Below are 20,892 nucleotides of genomic sequence, written 5' to 3'. Positions count from 1 at the left end.
AGACTACAGGACTTCAAGGAAGCCTGTCCATAAAATCAAATCTACAAAGAATAGCTCAGATGGTTACCACAGAATCACATGAGTTCTTCACAGGCACCATTGGTATTTAATAGTCCCCAAACAGGACGTCTGGCTACAATTACAAGAAATATGAGAAATCTGACCCCCTTAACATGAAAAAAAGAAAAACTAAATGCTTGAGACACCCAAGTATGCGAAAATCACTAGTCTTATGATCACTACATTGATCATAAAAACATTTTAAAACATACAATTCATCTTCAGCTACAGGGTGGTGATATGGACTTGGTCCTGATAAGACAGAGCAGAAGATGCAAATCTTTTATAGAAATTACACTGAAACAGGCAAATTTGGAATTTAATTTGATTGAACTGCTGATTCTGAATTTATTTGCTGTATGGTAAATGCATCAATTTCAGTACTACTGAACAAAGTTAAGAAAACTTGGCTTTCTTTCACGAATCCTTGCTATCTCTATACCAGCATGAACATGAACGGTATTTTGAAGAATATTTGCCCTATTTTACAAGAGGAGGGTTTAGTTCTCTGGGTTCTCACGTTTTACTATTTTCTGCCCCCAAGGAAAATAATGTGTCGGCCTCACATATATTCTCTGGTTACGTGGTGTGTACATAATTAAAAGGGAAAATTAAAATGCCTTCTAGACTAGTCACGAACAAAATTAATACTTCAGAATGGAATTTAAATCAGTCATCTGAAAGGGAGACTCCTAGATCCTGTTGCTATTTCTTGAATACTTTTAGAGGAGTGTCATTTTTTTTTCCCACCCTGCCCTTTCCTTTATTGACTTTTCATACAATGAGTTTGCTGTGCCCATCACCGGATACATGAACAACAACAAAAAAGCCACAGCTGGATCCTGTATTAGTCTCAGCTGCAGCTAAAGTTCTTTTTTTAAATCAATAGGAAAGTGTTGAGGGAGGGAAGAAGAAAAAGATGCATTCCTGAGAGATTTAAGGTTTAGTCTTCATCCAAGGATCTGACAGCAAAAGTATGTCTTTTGAATATTATGTAAATATAGTTTGTCTTACTAAATTTTCCAATTCTTAAGTTCATTTCTTTATAAAACCATGGCCAAATATTAAAATAAAATCCTCACTATGTTAAGCCAGATAACTACCTCCAGATGGGTGTGAGTCTAGAAACCACTGTGTATGCTTGTTCCAAATTCACCCACACACATATTCCACTGACATCTGAACCATTTAGTAACTCCTTCTGGTTACCAACGTAATCCACACTTACCAAAGAACAAGAAAAATGAATGTCACTTTTACCTTGAATCAAAATGATTTTTAACATATTTACAATAAAAAAAATTAAAGAAACCGAAGTACTTATCTCTTCTGCTTACACATGCAATCTAGTCTATAGGATGCAAATAATAGTATGAGGCAATGAGCCTAGACTCTTCAAAAAGATGTCACCAAAACAATTTTTTTTTTTTTTTTTTTTTTTTTGAGACAGAGTCACTCTGTCACCCAGGCTGGAGTGCACTGGCAGAATCTTGGCTCACTGCAACCTCTGCCTCCTGGGTTCAAGCAATTCTCGTGCCTCAGCCTGGGATTTCAGGCATGCACCACCACGCCCAGTTAATTTTTTTTTTTATTTTTAGTAGAAACGGGGTTTCACCATGTTGGCCAGGCTGGTCTTGAACTCCTGGCGTCAAGTGATCCGCCTGCCTCGGCCTCCCAAAGTGCTGAAATTACCGGCATGAGCCATCGCGCCCAGCCACCAAAACACATCTTAAAATAAAACACAGCCTGGCACGGTGGCTCACACCTTGTAATCCCAATACTTTGGGAAGCCAAGGCGGGCAGATCACAAGGACAGGAATTCCAGACCAGCCTGGCCAATTTGGTGAAACCTCGTCTCTACTAAAAATACAAAAATTAGCCAGGCATGGTAGCCGGCACCTGTAGTCTCAGCTACTGGGAAGGCTGAGGCAGGAGAATCACTTGAACCCAGGAGGCAGAGGTTGCAGTGAGCCGAGATCATGCCACTGCACTCCAGCCTGGGTGACAGAGTGAGACTCTGTCTCAAAAATAAAAATAAATAAATAAAAATTAAAAATAAATACAAGAGGCCAGGTGCAGTGAGCTACTGGTAACAACTGGGGAAAGTAGACAGAGGTTGCAGTGAGCCGAGATCACACCACTGCACTCCAGCCCTGGCCACAGAGCAAGACTCCACCTCAAAAACAAACAACAAAAAAAATAAATAAGACTGAAGAGAGCCGGGCGTGGTGGCTCATGCCTGTAATCCCAGCACTTTGGGAGGCCAAGGTGGGCAGATCACAAGGTCAGGAGATCAAGACCATCCTGGCTAACACAGTGAAACCCCATCTCTACTAAAAATACAAAAAATTAGCCGGGCGTGGCAGCGTGCGCCTGTGGTCCCAGCTACTTGGGAGGCTGAAGCAGGAGGATAGCGTGAACCTGGGAGGCGGAGCTTGCAGTCAGCCGAGATCGCACGACTGCACTCCAGCATGGGAGACAGAGCAAGACTCTGTCTCAAAAAAAAAAAAAGACTGAAGAAAGATAACTAAATAGGAGGTGTAAATCTTAATTAGAGCCTAGGTAGGTTAAAAAAAAAAAAAAGCTATATAAACATTTTGGTAACAACTGGGGAAAGTAGAATACGTACTATTTTGGAACAATATTATGGAATGACTATCAGTTATCTTAAGAATGATAATGGCTGTAGTTACGTAGGAGCATGCTCTTTGGAGATGAGTGCTCAAGTATTTCTGTGAAGTGTTATGATGTTTGTAACTTTTTGAGACGGAGTACCTTTCTGTCGTCCAGGCTGGAGTGCAGTGGCATAATCTCAGCTCACTGCAACCTCCGCCTCCCAGGTTCAAGTAATTCTCATGTCTCAGCCTCCTGAGAAGCTGGGATTACAGGCGCGCACCACAATGCCCGGCTAATTTTTTGTATTTTTAGTAGAGACAGGTTTTCACCATGTTGGCCAGGTTGGTCTCGAACTCCTGACCTCAAATAATCTGCGCACCTTGGCCTCCCAAAGTGCTGGGATTACAGACATGAGCCACCACGCCCGGCCATGTGTGTATCTTGCTTTCAAATGGGTTCACACACACACACACACACACACACACACACACACACACAAATTGTAATATAAAGACAGACAAGCAAATGTGGCCAAATGTTAGCAGCTGGTGAATGCAGGTGAAAGACACATAGGATTCACTGTGCCATTCCTTCAACTTTTCTGTAGATTTGAACAGTTCATTTTCAAAATACAAAGTTGGGAAGAAAAGATACGATAATCATATCGCCAATCATCAGTTATTCCTAAGCCCCAATGCAACCATTCTTCCAACTCATTCGGCTCAGTATGTAAACACAGGCAGGCCAGAGGCTTAACACTTTGATGACTAACAGTTTTGAATGCCTATTATTATAATCGTTGAGATTTTTGATAAATTCTTCATATAAATAATTTCACTTGGGTTTTTTAACACCCATCTTGCATATGAGAAAACTGAAGCTTAGGGAGATTAAGTAACTTACGCAAAAGCACAAGGCTAGAAATGACAGCGCTGCAGATATTTACTTAAAAATATGTCAACACCAAATATTTGTCAACACCAAACGATCAAGCTCAAATGTTTAAACAAACTTATGTAAGTATACAGAAAGTATGAATACAATTTCTCAGAACTATTAACATTATAGTTGACAATATTCTGCCTTGAACAAGGGGAATTACCTGAAATATCCTCAATGGCTGACCTGATAACAGCAAACAGGCAAAAGTTCTGATATCCTAATTCCCAGAGACCCCCAAGGGAAAACCACTCCAATCCCACAGGACTAAGACTATTTAGGAAGGAATGGCTACATAGTTATCTCCAGCATGATGCATCCCAACAGAGTCGGCCATGAGCAAGCTGGGCTAAGGACCAGAAAGGCTCCCCCCACAGCACTGCAGTAGCCCTGGGGGTCCAGCACCTAATCAGGACAGGGAGGGAGGGATATGTTAAGGACATCAGGAGAAAACAGCTTCAAGTCTCATGAAATTAAGGACTTACAGACTCCCCTCTTTAGATTGCGAGGGAGACGCTCAGGTCTGTGTGACTACCCAAGCTTAACCTTTAATCTTTTTTTTTTTTTTTTTTTTTTTTTGAGACGGAGTCTCGCTCTATTGCCCAGGCTGGAGTACAGTGGCACGATCTCGGCTAGCTACAAGCTCTGCCTCCCAGGTTAAAGGGATTCTCCTGCCTCAGCCTCCCAAGTAGCCGGGACTACAGGCACCTGCCACCACACCCAGCTGATTTTTTGTATTTTTAGTAGAGACGGGGTTTCACTGTGTTAGCCAGGATGGTCTCGATCTCTGGACCTCGTGATCCGCCCGCCTCAGCCTGTCAAAGCGTTGGGATTACAGGCGTGAGCCACCGCCCCGGCCAACCTTTAATCTCTTTAACCAAAGTTGAAATGGCCCTGTCAATAACTTTACAACTCTAAGGAAACAGCACTCCTGTAAAATCTGTTCCTGAAATTCCCAGTCACTGATCCAATCAACTACATTTCTTGATGGCTGAAACCAAGATAAAAAAAAAACTGCCTACACCAACTCCTGACACTTGAGAACTTCTGCTGGGATATTCTCTCCAAAGGGAGTCGCTGACCACTGGTTGAGGCAGGGGGCCCTAGAGCACACTCCCATTTGTGGAACTCTTAGGCAGGTCTGCACCAAACCTCAAGGTGGGTGGAAAGACTAGGATAGTGGACTTCTCTCTGAAGACACAAATTCTTTGCTACCCTTTACAGGTAAAACAGAAATGGGAGATAAAAGTTTTAGTGCAGAACTTAACAACAGACTTCTGAAATAGATGGTCTTCATTACCTGTAGATGCAAGACAGTCAGGTCTTACCAGGATAATAGGTAATACTTGACAGGAAGACATGAAAAGAGAGAAGCCCCCAGACTCTTCTACTGAGAAGGGAAAAGTGGGGAGGGGTGGAAGCAGTGGGAAGGTAATACAGACTTAAATCCTATAACAAATGTCTAAGTACTAATAGCAGCAGAACCTAGGGGAAATAGCTTATGTTCTTTCCAGATTAAAAAAATTAAAGTCATGTTCTGCTGTCCAGCCAAATTACTGAGCACTTGTGAGGCAGAGCAACTAATAGGGGAGCCAAGGGAGGGCAGGATACAGTGCGTCCATTTGGACTCTGCTCCCTCCGTGAGCTGTCATCAAGAGTGAGTGCTAGCAGGACAATGTGTGGGGAGTAACAGCTAGCAGACTTCAAGACCAGTCTGACCACAAAAAGGAAGGAAAGAAGGCATTTGACTTTCTTTTGTGAAAACTGAAACATCCTAGTAACCATCTGACTAGTATACAGCTTAACCACTACTTCAAACTAAATTTCAGGAACACAGTCCGTAACAGACACCCTGTGATTCCCGAGAAAATGGCAACACTTTAGAAGCAGACTTATCCAACGTGAAGATTCTTTTTACATAAGGCAATGAAAGGCATCACTTATTCTCGAAATGTGTCATGCTCTCAGAAGTGTGGTCATATACTGAATCAAGTCTACAATCGCTCATCCTCCCACGCCTGGGAAATACAGCCTCATCATGTGAACAGGCCAAACATTCAAAAGACACTAAATTCTTCAATTTTCCCATACTCTAACACAAACAAAACTGAATTCATTTGTCTGATCCTTTCTCAACTCAAAAAAATTTTAATCTAATTACTGAAACTTGGAAAAGGACATTCTTATTTCCTCTCTGTGAAGAACTAAAAGGAAGTCCTGTCTTCTAACAGAATATTAAATTGCCAATGTATGCCACCTTTGATTACTGCATTTTTCTAAATGGACATGTTAAAATAAAGATTTGCCAAATGAAATTATTAATGTATTTCTAAGAATATGAAAATATATTTAGTTTTATTAAAAGGGGAGAAAGTGTTAATCTCAAAAAGAAAATATAACCTAGCTAAGTTCTTAAAGTAATATTTATATGCTTAATGAATATTTATGGAAGAGAAAAGGTGTTTTTCTCTTTGCACTCTATGGCGAGGAGATCCTTACTGAATGAATGAGAGAACGAAACCTACCTGCTGCTACAGCCGGTATCACGCCAGATGCCTTGAGCTCCAAGTTACAGTACACTGCTACTCAATCATTTAAACAAGAGGGGTATTTACTGCCCCACATGACGGGAAATGTGGAGGCAGGGAGGGTCCTGGGTGGGTGAAATTCAGCAACAGCACCATCTAGAATTCCGCTGGTCATCCTCAGGGTGTGGGCTTGGAAATGGACAGGATTAATTAAGAGCCATTGTGAATGCAAGCTGGCTACTCATCCAGGCCCAGTGAAGTCTAGCATAAGAAATTTAACGGGGCTGGGCACGGTTGCTCACTCCTGGGTGGATCACTTGAGGGCAGGAGTTTAGGACCAGCCTGGGCAACGTAGCAAGATCTTGTCTCTACAAAAAATATTTCTTTTTCAAAAAATATTTTTAAATTAGCTGAGCATGGTGGTGAGGGCCTAGCTAGCTGAGAAGCTGAGGTGGGGATCACTTGAGCCAAGGAAGTTGAGGCTGCAAAGAGCCATGATCATGCCACTGCACTCTGGCATAGGAAACAGAGCAAGATCCAGTCTCCAGAAAAAAGAAAAGAAACACAACTCCTCATATATTTATTTGTGAAGGAAGAAACTTCTTGGAGAAATCTCCCTGCAAACTGCCCTGCACGTTGGCCAGACTTGGGTGACACTTCCCCCTCTCCTCCACTCACGGATAAAGAAAGAGGGATTATCCCAGCTGCTTAGACTTTTAAGATATAGCTCTTTGTGGTGATAAAGTCCTCTTCCCTGATGGATAAATATCTAAACAATTCATGGTTCTGTGGGCAAGGAAGCAAAGAAGGGTGGATTTGCAATAGGGCATCAACAATGTCTTCTACACAGAGTCAAATACGGCTATAACAATGACCACAAGATACACAGCAACGGGCAACAGAGAAATAAACTGGTTGATCAATGCTTCTTCTGCCCTGCAAAATATCTACGTCCCATTTTATGGTTTCAAATCAAGAGTTGTTATTTAACTTACATTTTACAGAAAGGAAAAAAATACTGTTTAAAGTCTATCAGCCACCCTAATTCTTGAATCAACTATAAAAATAGCTCAGTAATTACTGCTTTAATGAACCCTCATATCATCAAATTGTGGTTTTACAGAACCTCCAGAATGTGAAATAAATGCAACCCAGATGTTCACTAAAAAATGAAAACAAGATTGTTTTTACTTCATAGCAACCGAATAGGTCAACCCATTTCCTCCTTCAGAGAATTCTCAGAGGGCCACAAACTCCACTCAAAGAGCATGTGTTTCATATGTATCTGTCCAGAGAAAAAGGAAACTCTGCTGTCCAAAATAAACGGAGAATATTATATGTTCCCATGAAAGTGAATTAGAAAGTTGCAGTAAGGCTGTGTCTACACATTGCCAAACATCTGGATGAAAACTTGGGGGGAAAAAAATCACGAATTACCTAGATATTGGGAAATACTTTCTGATCATCATCCAAATGTTTTGTTTTATAGCAAATTGCTGATTTTATTAATTACAGACGTAAGTTTTTCAAAAGAAGACTACAGTAATTAACAATAGCCCTGTTGAGAGTTTAAAGCAGGAACTTTCATTCTCTCCTATTTGAACAGTGTTCCTGGTGACTTACTAAAAACCAAGTCAGCTAAAAGAGTAAATTTGCTCTAGGAAAGTAAATCAAAAAATCTTCTTGGCCAACTGAAATTGACTCAGGTGAGTCTCTTCTAATATTTACATAATACTGAAAAGATATTTATCTGAAATAAATGCTTGCTGTATTGGCTCCAGCCAAATTATAAAGCACTACAGAATCTCATATCTATTCTACGTTAACTGGGTACTTGACAATAACTATAAAAAGTTTGTTCGGTTAACTTCAAAAATCAGGACGGAGAGTCATGTATTTTCTACTCTCATTTAAATGATTTACTATTTTCCCCACAAACTCAAAATATTTTACATATATATGTATATATATTTACATATATATACACACACACACACACACACACATATATATATATATATATTTTTTTTTTTTTTTGAGACAGATTTTCACTCTTGTTGCCCAGGCTGGAGTGCAATGGCGCAATCTCGGCTCACCACAACCTCCGCCTCCCAGGTTCAAGTGATTCTCCTGCCTCAGCCTCCTGAGTAGCTAGGATTACAGGCATGCACCACCATACCCGGCTCATTTTGTATTTTTAGTAGAGACAGGGTTTCTCCATGTGGTCAGGCTGGTGTCGAACCCCCAATCTCAGGTGATCCACCATGCTCAGCCTCCCAAAGTGCTGGGATTATAAGCGTGAGCCACCATGCCCAGCCAATATTTAACATATCTTAAGTAGCTTTTAGGATAGTTTGACAAAACCTATTTTTTTAATTTCATTTCATTTCAAAAGTTTCAATAGTTCCACATTACAGGCTGACAAACCCGCTTTCTAAAGGATCTGCCAATAATTTCTTAAAACTAATCTACCTCTCCCAAAGTTACTTATACTAAGAGTGTGAGAATGCAAACAGCATTATTATTCTAATGTGCCTGATATAAATTATTACTGGTCTCTTGTGAAAACTTCCCGAGAAATATTTCACTGCAAAACAGACATACCCTTCCCTCACTTAGCTCCAGCCACACGGGCTTCCCCTCTATTCTCATAACATGCCACATTTCCACTTAAGGCCCATGGCACATGCCTTTCCTTCAGCAAAGACACACCTTCCCCCACTAGCTCCTTAGCCCATTCCAATCTAGCTAGCTCCCTGCCTCTCCCCAAACTGTTTTTCTTTAACATCACCAAGTCCAGTAGACATGTCTCCATCCCATTTTAGGCCATCTCTAAGTGCATTCAACACAGCTGATCACTCCTTCTCTCTTCTGCAATGCCACACAATCTTCAAGGCTTCCTGGGCCTCACTGGTTACCCTCCTAGTCAGCTTTGCTGCATTGTCCTCAGTCCTAGGATTTTTCTCCTCTCTCAACTCTCTTCCCTATGTGAGCTCATTCACTTATATGAATTAAAATCTCCCCAATGTTTATCTCCTACCCAAATTAGTCTTCTGAGCAGCAGACTGACACAGCCAACTGCCTACCTACCATCTCCACTAGGATATCTCACTGACAAGTCCATTTTAAATAGCAAAATTGAATTCCTGAGAGTCTGCTTCCAGTAAAAAGCTGACTAGCTCATTGTAGACCAACCTTTCTGCCAAGAACAACTTAAAAAGCTGAACAAATTATTAGAAACAACTGTTTGAAGGCATCAGAGAGCTACCCATGCAGGGAGGACTCTGGAGGCCAGGATTCCAGAGAGAAAAGGGGAGTGCAGAGAAGTGAGTCCAATCACCAGGGCCACTTTCCTCCTTGAGGGATTTGCCAATTCACAGCAGAAGCTGGGAAGCCAAAACACCAAATAGAATCAAGTGACTGAGAATCCAAGAAGGTCAGCAGAATAGCCACCAGTCTTAGGGGACTGAGGGGACAAAAATTAGAGTTCAGGGGCTTGCCAAGTAGAAGAGGTCCTGGGAAGCATCCCAAGCTTTCAGTGGGAACCACTGAAGGCTATAACCTAGGAGAAGGGTAAACCAGAATAGACCAAGCCTCATAATTTTAAGGTGATGTTCTGGCCAGGTGAGGTGGCTCAGGCCTGTAATCCCAGCACCTTTGGAGGCTGAGGCAGGCAGATCATTTGAGGCACGAGTTCAAGACCAGTCTGGGAAACTTATTGAGACCCTTGCTCTACAAAAACAAAAGCGAAAACAGACAACAGAACACGCTCACTCACAAGGCATCCAAATATCGGAGTTATCAGACACAGACTTTAACTGTGATTTGTTTAATAAAGCAGTTGACAAGATAAAAAATGCCAGCAGAAAAAAATCTTAAAAAAAAAAATCAAGAAAACTGGAAGAGACAATAATGGAAATTAAGAACTCAATAAATGAGTTTAACAGCAATTACAGTTGAAGAAAGGATTAGTACAATGGAAAATAAGTCAGAAGAAGATAAAGAATGAACCACAGAGAGGCAAAGGCATAAAGAACACAGAAAAGAATCTAAGACATCCAGGACGCGACACAGAGGAAATGTTTAATGCACAGGTAATCAGTCCTGGAAGGAGATGAGATAGGAAGTGCAGCAGAAGCAATCAGTGAAGAGATAATGAACAAGAAGTCTGTAAATCTAATTTAAGATCAAGCTTTGTCACAGCACTGCCAAAAAGAAAAAGAACAACTAATCCCAAGCAGGATACATTTGAGGAAAACCACATCTGGACACACCACATAACAGCTGAAAACCAAACCCAAAGAGAACATCTTAAAAGCAGCCTAAAGGAAAGAAAAAACACTAAGTGGAAAAGAGTGACAGTAAGACTGATGCAGCTGACTTTTCCACAGAATCAATGGAAGCCAGAAGGCAATCACATTACCCCTTCGAAATGCTGCAGGAAGGCCAGGCTCAGTGGCTGATGCCTGTAATCCCAACACTTTGGATCACTTGAGGCCAGTAGTTCAACACCAGCCTGAGCAACATAGTGAGACCTCCCATCTTTACCAAAAAATTAAAAATTGCAAGAAATTAACTTGAAAGCCTACAACTATAATCCTGATGAAACTATCCTTCAAAAACAGAGGCAAGCTTAGCACAGTGGCACATGCCTGTAGTCCTAGTTACTCGGGAGGCTGAGGCAGGAGGACTGCTTGAGCCCAGGAGTTCAAGGCTGCAGTGAGCTATGATGGCATCACTACTCTCCAGCCTGGGCAACAGAGTGCGACTCTGTAATAAAAAAATTTAAAGTGGAGGCAAAGTAAAGATATTTTTTAACCAAAAAACAAAGAAATGAACCCTCAAAATAGTTTTTTCCCGTTCATTAAGCAACACCACTACCAAGCCAGAAACCTAGTCATATTTGATTCCTGCAGTTCCTGTACCTCTAACCTTCACCAAGCTGACAGTATGTCCATCTGATTCTCCAAAATACATTCTATCCCGTAACAAGAGCTCACTTATAACAAACCTTCACATGTACCCCTGAACCTAATATAAAAGTTTTAAAATATATATTTCATCACTATAAAGCAACACAAATTAAAACAATACATCATTTCTTACTCATGAGATAGGCAAACATTTAAAAGTAAGGCAAACACTGTGTGCTCATTACAATGCTGGGAAATCACACTATTCACAAGCCCCTAATGAGAAAGCAATGTTTTATCTATTAAAACTGAAGCATGCCTATAACTCACAACTGCAATTCCAGAAATATACTTTAGATAAACTGTGAGGGGAGAGAAGACTAAGCAGCTCACCTCAGTACCGTTTGTACCACCACCAGTGTAACACTGACATTAACAAGTTCAACACAGGGCTAGGCCCGGTGGCTCACACCTGTAATCCCAGCACTTTGGGAGGCCAAGGCAGGGGCGGATCACTTGAGGTCAGGAGTTCGAGACCAGCCTGGCCAACATAGCAAAAACCTGTCTCTATTAAAAATACAAAATATTTAGCAGGGCATGGTGTTGCAAGCCTGTAATCCCAGCTACTCAAGTGGCTAAGGCAGAAGAACGGCTTGAACCCGGGAGGCGGAGGTTGCAGCGAGCCAAGAACGCATCACTGCGCTCCAGCCTGGGCAACACAGTGAGGACACTGTCTTCAAAAACAAAAAAAAAAAGTTCAACACAGGACAAGATAGACAAAACGTGATTGCAATTAAAATAAACAAGGTCTATATATAATCACAAGGATAATCTCTAATGCAAGCTGCAGAAGATTACATACTGTGTGATATCGGCTTTATAAACTTTTTAAAACAAATTAGGGCTGGGTACGGTTGCTCACACCTGTAATCCCAGCACTTTGGAAGGCCGAGGTGGGCGGATCATCTGAGGTCAGAAGTTCAAGACCAGCCTGGCCAACATGGTGAAACCCCATCTTTACTAAAAATGCAAAAAATTAGCTGGGCATGGTGGCGGGCACCTGTAATCCCAGCTACTCGGGAGGCTGAGGCAGGAGAATCGCTTGAATCAGGGAGGCGGAGGTTGCAGTGAACCAAGATCGCACCATTGCACTCCAGCCTGGGCAACAACAGCGAAACTCCGTATCAAAAGAGAGGGAAAAAAAAAAAAAGAGACCTGTACATTACTTATGGAGGCACACGCACATCTGTTAAAGTATGAAACATACACCAGGCCAGGCACGGTGGCTCATGCCTGTAATCCAAGCACTTTGGGAGGCCAAAGCGGGTGGATCATTTGTGGTCAGGAGTTCGAGACCAGCCTGGCCAACATGGTGAGATACTGTCTCTACTAAAAATACAAAAATTAGCTGGGTGTAGTGGCGCCCACCTGTAATCCCAGCTACTCGGGAGGCTGAGGCAGAAGAATCACTTGAACCTAGGAGATTGAGGTTGCAGTGAGCTGAGATCACACCACTGCACTCCAGCCTGGGTGACAGAGTGAGACTCCATCTCAAAAACCAAACAAAAGCACCATACACCAGAGGGCCCCATTATCAAATTCATAACGGTTGCCTCTAGGAAACATGAAAGCAAAGAGCAAAAGGACCAGTGATTGCTAGACAAAAGTGACTTCAACTTTATTCAATATTTATTAACAAATATTTACTGAAAGGCTACTATGTCCCAAGCACTGTCCTAGATCTTGGAGATACAACTGTGGATAAAAGCAGAAAATACTCTTACTTTCATAGAACTCACATTCTAAGAGAAAAGAAACACATAGATAATAGGTAAGGGGTGACACGTGCTAAGGAAGAAAAATAAAGCTGGGAGGAACAATGAATGTGATTTTAGACAGGTGGTCAAGGAAGACTTCTGTGATAAGGAAACATTTGAGCAGAAACTTGAAAGAGGCAAGAATACACCACGTGCAGGTATCTGAGAGGAAACCACTACAGGGGCAGCAAGTGCAAAGGCACTGAGGCAGGAGTGTGCTTGGCAAGGAGACCAATGAGACAGACCAGAGTCAGGGAGGAAACAGGAGAGGAGTGACGGGAAATGTCAGAGATAGCACGGGACTAGCATAGTGGTCAAGGGCAGTCCCCAAGGTCAGAATTTTTTTTATATATTAAAAAGGTTATGAAAAAAAAAAAAAAGACTTGTGACAGAGACCGTATGTGACCCACAAAGCCTACAAGGTTTACTATCTGGCCCTTTCGTAAAAAAAAAAAAAAAAAGCTTGGCCGGGCACGGTGGCTCACGCCTGTATTCCCAGCACTTTGGGAGGCCGAGGCGGGCAGATCACAAGGTCAGGAGTTCGAGACCAGCCTGGCCAATATGGCTGTCTCTACTAGAAAAAAAAAAAATGACAAAAAATGGGCCAGGAGTGGTGGCACACGCCTGTAATCCCAGCTACTCAGGAGGCTGAGGTAGGAGAATCGCTTGAACCCAGGAGGCGGAGGTTGCAGTGAGCCGAGATCGCTCCACTGCACTCCGGCCTAGGTGACAGAGCAAGACTCCATTTCAAAAAAGAAAAAAGAAGAGCTTGTAGCCTCCTAAACTATAGCGTGTGGGCCACGGTAAGGTCTGAGAATAGGATTCTGAAGAAACCAAGGAAAGAGCAAACTTTAAGCGCGGAGTGACATGACCTAAGTGTCAAAGGGAATCACCCTGGCTGCAGTGTGAACAAGGATGACAATGGGAGAACCGTCAGAAGGCTTAAGGCAAAAGAAGTGAAAGATGGCACCAAAATTTTGGTCTGAGCAACTGGAAGACCACCACCACAATATACTGAGATGGAGAGACTTACCAGTAATGCTTTATTTTTTTAAAAATAGACCTAAAAAATGCAACAGAACATTGACAGCTATTATGTCAATTCTGAGTAGTGGGAACAAGAGTGCTGGTTTCATTATTCTTTGTATTTTTCTGTATATTTTATGCAGATGTGTTTTATATGTATCCTTCCCTCCATATTTTCCACTACCACCCTAACCCACCAAGCCCCTGTAACTCTCACCTGAACCACTGCAACAACTCCCTTCTCCCAAGTCCTCCCTTCTCCTCCTCCAATCCATTCTCCACTCAGGAGTCAAGAATACGCTTCTTTAAAAAGGAGGGGGACAGTGGTTGAGAGTACGGATTCTGAAACAGAAGGCCTGGGTTCGAATCACAGCTCCACCACTTGCTAGCTGTGAAATTTGAGACAAATTACTTAGCTTCCCTATGCCTCCATTTTCCAATCTGTAAATAGTAATATTATGAAGAGTTAATAAATTAAGACATAGAAAGTACACAGGACATACAGCATCAAGCAAATATTAGCTAAAATTATTGAAATGTAAATCAAAGGAGATATTCCTGTTTAAAAATCTTTCAGCAGCTTCATGTACTTAGAATAAAATCTGCATTCCTTAGCTACTGAATGCCCAACATGGCCCCAGCCTATCTCTCCCGCTTCACTGTCTGTTCAAGCCACACAAAGCTGCTTTTAATTCTCTAGAATACTCAGCTCTTGCCAGCTCCATGCCTTTCCTTCTGTCTGGTCCACTATCCCTACAGGTTACACTCGAAGGGCATTTCCTCAGAAGCCTTCCCTGGCCACAGGCTTTCCCTCCACTTCTCCCATCCTACACTTTCTCTTCCTCAACCTCTTGTTGATTTCTTTTAACACACTTAGCATAATATGTGATTGTTTTACAGATAGCTGTTTACCTCTTTTGTCTGTCTCTCCATCTAAACGTGAGCTTCATGAACATGGGAAATTTATCTGCCGTATTCACCACCATTAGGCACTGATATAGTTTTGATACATGCCCCGCCCAAATCTCATGTTGAACTGTAATCCCCAGTGTTGGAGGGGAGGCGACTGGATCATGGAGGCAGATCCCTCATGGCTCAGTGCTGCCCTTGCAACAGTGAGTGAGGACTCCTGAGAGCTGGTCGTTTAAGGGTGTGGCATTTCTTCCCTCTTGCTCCTGCGCTGGCCATGTGATGTGCCTGATCCTGCTTCACCTTCCACTATGAGTAAAAAGCTCCCTGAGGCCTCCCCAGAAGCCGAGCAGATCCTGGCACCATGCCTGTGCAGCCTGCAGAACCATGAGTCCGTGAAACCTCGTTTTTTTATATACAACCCAGGCTCAGGTATTTCTTTAGAGCAATGCAAAAACGGCGTAACACAGGCACTAATAGCTCTTTTGTCATGCACAGAAGAACCTGGTATTTGGTAGAAACACTATCATCATTTGAGTAAATGACTATAGAAGAATATGCTCTAAGCATAATCTAAAAGCATCCACTTTTTAAACTCTTCAAAGTACAGTAGTTAACTTACTACAGACTGAAAAACAGACATTTTATAACCTTACATTGGATATCACGTTATCTTTCTGCTGCTGTCTTCCCAGAATATTTTGTTTGTTTTGAGACCAAGTCTCACTCCGTCGCCAGGCAGTGGCACTATCTCCGCTTACTGCAACCTCTGCTTCCCGGGTTCAAGCACTTCTCCTGCCTCAGCCTCCCAAGAAGCTGGGACTACAGGCGCCCCCCACTATGCCCAGCTAATTTTTGTATTTTTTAGTAAAGACGGGGTTTCACCATATTGGCCAGGCTGGTCTCGAACTCCTGACCTCATGATCTACCCACCTCAGCCTCCCAAAGTGCTGGGATTACAGGCGTGAGCTACTGCGCCTGGCCATATTTTTTAATCTATAAAAATTCTCTCAAAAAAGGTGTAAAATGGGTGTTTTCTTACCAGCACACTATTTTTCTATGAAACTGCTTTCCAATTTTAGAAAAAGTAAAGATAGATTATTCAAACTTTTTTGAATTTCAAAAACTAAAAAGGCACACAGTGAAAAGTTTCCTCCCCACAAATATTCCCCATCCACTCAGTTCCCATCATCCTCTCCAAACAAGTAACCACTGTTATTGGTTCCTCGTTTCACCTTCCAGGGAATCTGCATGTATCAACCATCACTACCTCTTTCAAAAAACAAGAATGGGAGCACGCAATGCATATTTTCCTATACTTTGCTCTTTTTTTTTTTTTTTTTGAGACAGGGTCTCACTCTGTTGCCCAGACTGGAGTGCAGTGGCGTAATCTCAGCTCACTGCAACCTCCGCCTCCCAGGCTCAAGCAATTCTCCTGCCTCAGCCTCCTGAGTAGCTGAGATTACAGGCGCCCACCACCAGGCCTGGCTAATTTTTGTATTTTTTTTTTAGTAGAGACAGAGTTTCACCATGTTGGCCAGGCTGGTCTCGGACTCCTGACCTCAAATGACCCACCCGCCTCGGCCTCCCAAAGTGCTGGGATTATAGGTGTGAGCCACCGCACCCGGCCTGCTCCTGTAACTTAACAATATATTTTGGAGATCTCTCCACCTCAACTAAGAAAAGAGCTTCCTCATTCCTTTCTACAACTTTACAACCTCATTAACCATCTGGGTATGGATTTATCTGATAAGTCCCCTGCTTGCTGATGGACACTCAAGGCAATAAATAATCTCGTACCTATGTTATCTCACACGTGTACAAATATATCTGCAGGTTAAATTCCTAGAACTGGATTGCTGGGTCAAAGGATTTACAGGCCTGTAATTTTTAAAGCTACTGCCTAAAGCACTTGTATCTATCAGGGTCCACCCAGAGAAACAGAGACATCCAGAGCAACCATCCCTTTAAGAATCTGATATAGAGGGCATTTAATATAAGGAATTAGTGACAGGCGTGTTGGAAAAACTGAAAAGCCAAACAGGAAATGATAACCCAGAGATTAGCAAGAGCAAGCTGCTGTTACCACTTCTCAAATAGAGGGTAAAAGGGAGGAGGTATTTCCAAGGCTCAAAGGCTAGGACCAAGGGGCAGAAGCTGGAGCCAAAAGGAGACAAGGCACCTGCCAGAGACTCTGCCTGAGGCAGACCTAGGGGAAATAACCTGTTTTGGTCCTTCCTCCTGCCATTCCTCCTGCCAGTGGCTCCCAGTGGCCAATCCCAGCCGGAAGCCAGCTGACCAAGGGCCTGGGAACTGTTGCCTGCAGGGGTGAGTCTCTGCAGGGAAAGGGCAAGAAATGGACCTGAGCCAACAGGACATGGGTTGGCCCTGCCTGTGACTAATTTACACTCCTACCCGTCAATGTTTGAAACGGCCTTGCCGTTCGAACGTTTCAAATTTGAAACAGACTTTTCACACTTGGGGGTTATCGCCTGTCTGAAGGTGAAAGGTGGGAGCTCAGTCTAGTCTTCATTTGCATGTATTTTATTATGAACAAGGCTCAGCATCTCTTCACCTGAAGCACAGACACCTACACTGATCAGGGAGTGAAGGGGGCAGAGAGAGGAATGCCAATTAGAGTTAATTCACCTCATCTGCCAGGGACGATCCATTCAAGACCCTACATCAGACAGATGCCCAAAGAGAGCATGAAAACAATCTCAAGGGGCCAAACTAGTCAGCCACCCTCCAAGTAGAGACTTAGCTCAAGAACTGTTCTCGAAAAACTGAAAGGCAACAAGGTCCCAAAGGAATTAAAAGTGCCTTAACTACACTCTGCACACACTGTAAGGAACAATGTGTTCTTGTAATCTTGTAACCCCCTACTAGCTCCTCTTGTAACTGCCTTCCAGCCATTCCCGCCACCATCCTCTCTCTCCTTATCTTGCATTGAAAGAACAATACAGTGGACAAAAAGCTCAATTAACTTATAAAAACAGCAAGTAGGAATCCATTTTTCAAGTCTTTTAACCTGACTATTAACAAAAAAAGACCTTTTCAATTATCTTTGGCCTCTACGATAACTACTGTTTGAATAGATTTACCCTATCTCTTAAACAAGCTGAAACTGACTCCCCCAGATACTGTTCAACATTATGTACCACACTCTAAAAATAGACCAAAAAATGTTATGCTTTATAATCTGCTGGCAACTGAAACGGTTTTCTTTCAAAGAGCTGAACTTTATTTTTTTAAACATGAATTTTAAAGCATTTTTTAAAAATCTAAATGGTATTAACTGTAAAGAGGTATGTTAACTTCAAAACTCCCAACCGCCAAGAGTTACATATAAGCACATAAAGTTTATACAATTACAATATCACTCATATTTCAAAACGTTTTCACCTGTTTCAAAAATAAATATCCTAATATTGCCAAAAATATTTTTAAGTGTCACACAGCAATGGAGAAAGCTACTAATAAACTAAATCAATAAAGGTTAAAAGTTATTTTCCAGCACCTAACATGCTGGCTGGCATTTTGATGGGATATCAGTAAATAAATCCTCATTGCTGAATGTTCCAGTGAGATGAATTAAATGATACACTTAAAACATTCACATCTTTGATGAGGTTTTTTTTCAAATCTGAAATACACACTTATTTCAGAAACTTGGAAAATATAAAAAGAAAATAATCCATGTCACCAATTTTTATGTTGTTTAGACCATGGTGTATAAAACGGCTTATTTTAATGGTTGTAAAATACTTCAATAAACTTCCCATAATTTACCTCACCATGCCCCTACTCTTGGCATTGTTGTTTCCAATTTTTTGCTATTATAAACAGCATAATACACATCTTTGTATGTGAGGGGTTTAAGGTTGCTACCCTGTGATATATTCCCAGAAGAGATATTAACAACCCAAGGACAGTTTTAAGACTTTTGATATTTAATATCACGCTTTGTTACTCAAGTACTCAAGATCTGCAAATTGCTGGAGCACCTTGCAGCCGCCTTTTTTCCTCTTTATTCCTGCTTTTATCTTCAAGTCTACATTTCTTTACTCACAAAGCCCAAAGCACCTTACAAACAAAACTGCCAAGCCAGCTAGCTGCCTTGACGCTAACGTCCAACGTTTGCATATTACAGTTGTCTTTCTTTTCTAACAAGGGAAAACTGCTATGCCCAAATTGTGACAGGCAGGAAATACGACATCCACCGGGAATCCATTCCTTAGGATCTCATGGCTCCAGACGGACAGCCTGACTGTAGGAGGGTTCGCAACTCGGCTCCTTCGTTCCACAGCGCTCCCTTTTCATCAACACACCCACTCGGTGCCACAGTGCTACCCCTAGCTTCAACTATGCGAACTGAACTCGCCAAATGCCATGACGGGTGCCAACTTCCCACCATCCTGGCTGCATCGCGTCTTTCAGCAAAAAAAAAAAAAAAAAAAAAAATCACCCTCTGAGCAGCACTTGAATTCTAGAAGGCACCTTGATGATGAACCACTTCATCCTGAAGCATTCAATCCTGCTGATTCTTACAGGCAGCTGCTCCGGCAGCCTGTAATTAAGATTTCTCTAAACTGCTCCCTTATTACATGGGGTTCTGATGATTCTGATTTCTCTGTCAGCTCAAAGGAGCTCTTTAGAAAAAAAAAAAAAAGTCTAGAGAACCTCAACTTCGGCTGTTCCTGTAAAAACACGGGCATTAACCCTTTGCTTTCCAAAGCGAACACCCACTCCATACAGAGGCACGTTCTTCTGTTTTTAAAATCTAATTCCCAGCATGACCTAGCAGTCATTTGTATTCCACGAAATAATTTCCAACAAACACGATCCCTCCAGCAAGAGGAAACCGAACGTCAGACACAAGACCACCTGGGCCACGCCGGGCACCGCTCCGACCCACTCGGGAGCACACCTGGCTCCGGGCACACCTGGCTCTCCGGTCTCGCTTCGGTGCTGGGTGCAGCTCGTGACCCCCACCCTCGACTCCACGGAGTTTTTTGTTCACTCTGTCGCGTCTGCCGTTTCCTAAAACGTCTACCCTGACCTGGACTCCAGCTGGCCCCCTCCCCGTTCGAGCAAATCCAGCGACAGTTTCTGACCCAAAGCCAAGCAGACTGTCACGCTTTCCAACCGTTCCCCTGCCCTCCCCTCCTGTACCCCCGAGGAGCCTCCAGTGCAAAACTTTCCCCTCCCGGTTTCCCACCGGCTCAGCCGCTTCCGCCCACCTGAGCTGAAAGGGGGCGTCCGAAACGCCGGACTCTGGAGGGCGTGGACGCCCTTGGCGACAAGATGCGGGGAAGGTCGCCCCGCAAGGTCCCCCGCCCCAGAGGGGCGGTCCCCGAAACCCGGCCCGAGACTCCGGGGCGACCCTGGCCCGCGGCAGCCCTGGCCTGGTACCCAGACCCTCGCCAGCGGTGGACGGCGACCCCGGCCCGCCCCCTCCCTCGGGCCCCCGGAGACCCCGCCTCGGCCCCGGCCCGGCGCGCCTCAGGCCTCCAGCAGGCGCCGCCGCCGCTGCCTCCGAGCCCCTCTCCTCCGGCGACCCCCGGCCCCCGACCCCAGGCCGCCGGCGAGCCCGCCACACCTCCGACACTCACCGCCACCACCCTCGCCGCCGCCGTCTTCATCCATCTTGAGGCCACTCTCGCAGCCGGCGAGCCGGAGGCCGGTAAAAGAGGGCCCGAGGGCTGGGGACGCCGCCGGAGGGAGCGCGCGGGAGACCGGGCGGCTCCTCAGCTCGCGACCCGGGTCGCGGCCGGGCCTCCTCCCGCCGGGCGGGGCCTCTCTGGTCGGCGTGCCGTCACGTGACCCATGCCCCGCCTCTGCTTGCGGTGGGCGGGGCGTGGGGCCGCGCGGCCCCGCCCTCAGCGACCGGCCGGGCCCGGTGGCGTCTTCGCTGGGGGAGGCGGTAGACCTGGCCCCTGGGGTGGAGGCCGACGTGGTTCGAGTGAAACGAAGCCCCCTCGCCCTCAGCATTCCAGTAGCCTGCGGACGGGCGTGGGGCCCCGGACACTGGAACGCCACACTCTGCAAAACCCAGTGGCCAGGGGTGCAACATACACGTGC

The 20,892-nt window shown here is 43.8% G+C and overlaps 1 protein-coding gene across 1 annotated transcript in view; it reads right to left on the bottom strand.

Moving 5' to 3' along the window:
- CYTH3 (cytohesin 3) overlaps positions 1-20,588 on the bottom strand; it is a 112,745-nt gene extending 92,157 nt beyond the window's left edge. Inside the window, exon 1 of the mRNA XM_023197759.2 lies at positions 20,424-20,588. Coding sequence (XP_023053527.1) covers positions 20,424-20,457 — 34 coding nt within the window. The 5' untranslated portion in view covers positions 20,458-20,588. The remainder of the gene's footprint in view (positions 1-20,423) is intronic.
- Positions 20,589-20,892: the final 304 nt, after the last annotated feature.

Source organism: Piliocolobus tephrosceles, chromosome 8 (assembly GCF_002776525.5).
Source record: "Piliocolobus tephrosceles isolate RC106 chromosome 8, ASM277652v3, whole genome shotgun sequence".
NCBI lineage: Eukaryota > Metazoa > Chordata > Mammalia > Primates > Cercopithecidae > Piliocolobus > Piliocolobus tephrosceles.
This window is presented reverse-complemented; position numbering and strand designations above follow the sequence as displayed.